Here is a 239-nt window from a genome sequence, read left to right as displayed (position 1 = left end):
GAAGCTGCTGTTGCTGCTGCTGTTTGCATGCGCGCAGTGTACGTGCAGCAGCCCTATAGATGTATACAGCAGCAGCAGCAGCAGCAGCAGCAGCAGCTGCCGCAGCAGCAGCAGCAGCTGCTGCCGCAGCAGCAGCAGCAGGTGCTGCAGCAGCAGAAGCAGCAGCTGCAGCAGCAGCAGCAGCAGCAACGGCAGCAGCAGCAGCTGCAGCAGCAGCAGCAGCAGGAGCAGCTGCTGCT

The 239-nt window shown here is 63.2% G+C and overlaps 1 protein-coding gene across 1 annotated transcript in view; it reads left to right on the top strand.

Moving 5' to 3' along the window:
* The window catches only part of EMH_0083370 (uncharacterized protein), a gene marked incomplete at both ends in the record, with an annotated part of 1804 nt that overhangs the window by 1459 nt on the left and 106 nt on the right, over window positions 1-239 (top strand). The window contains one exon of the mRNA XM_013500632.1: window positions 49-239. Coding sequence (XP_013356086.1) covers window positions 49-239 — 191 coding nt within the window. The remainder of the gene's footprint in view (window positions 1-48) is intronic.

The sequence above is a fragment of the Eimeria mitis genome, genomic scaffold (genome assembly GCF_000499745.2).
Source record: "Eimeria mitis Houghton genomic scaffold, Emh_scaff5654, whole genome shotgun sequence".
Lineage (NCBI taxonomy): Eukaryota > Apicomplexa > Conoidasida > Eucoccidiorida > Eimeriidae > Eimeria > Eimeria mitis.
This window is presented reverse-complemented; position numbering and strand designations above follow the sequence as displayed.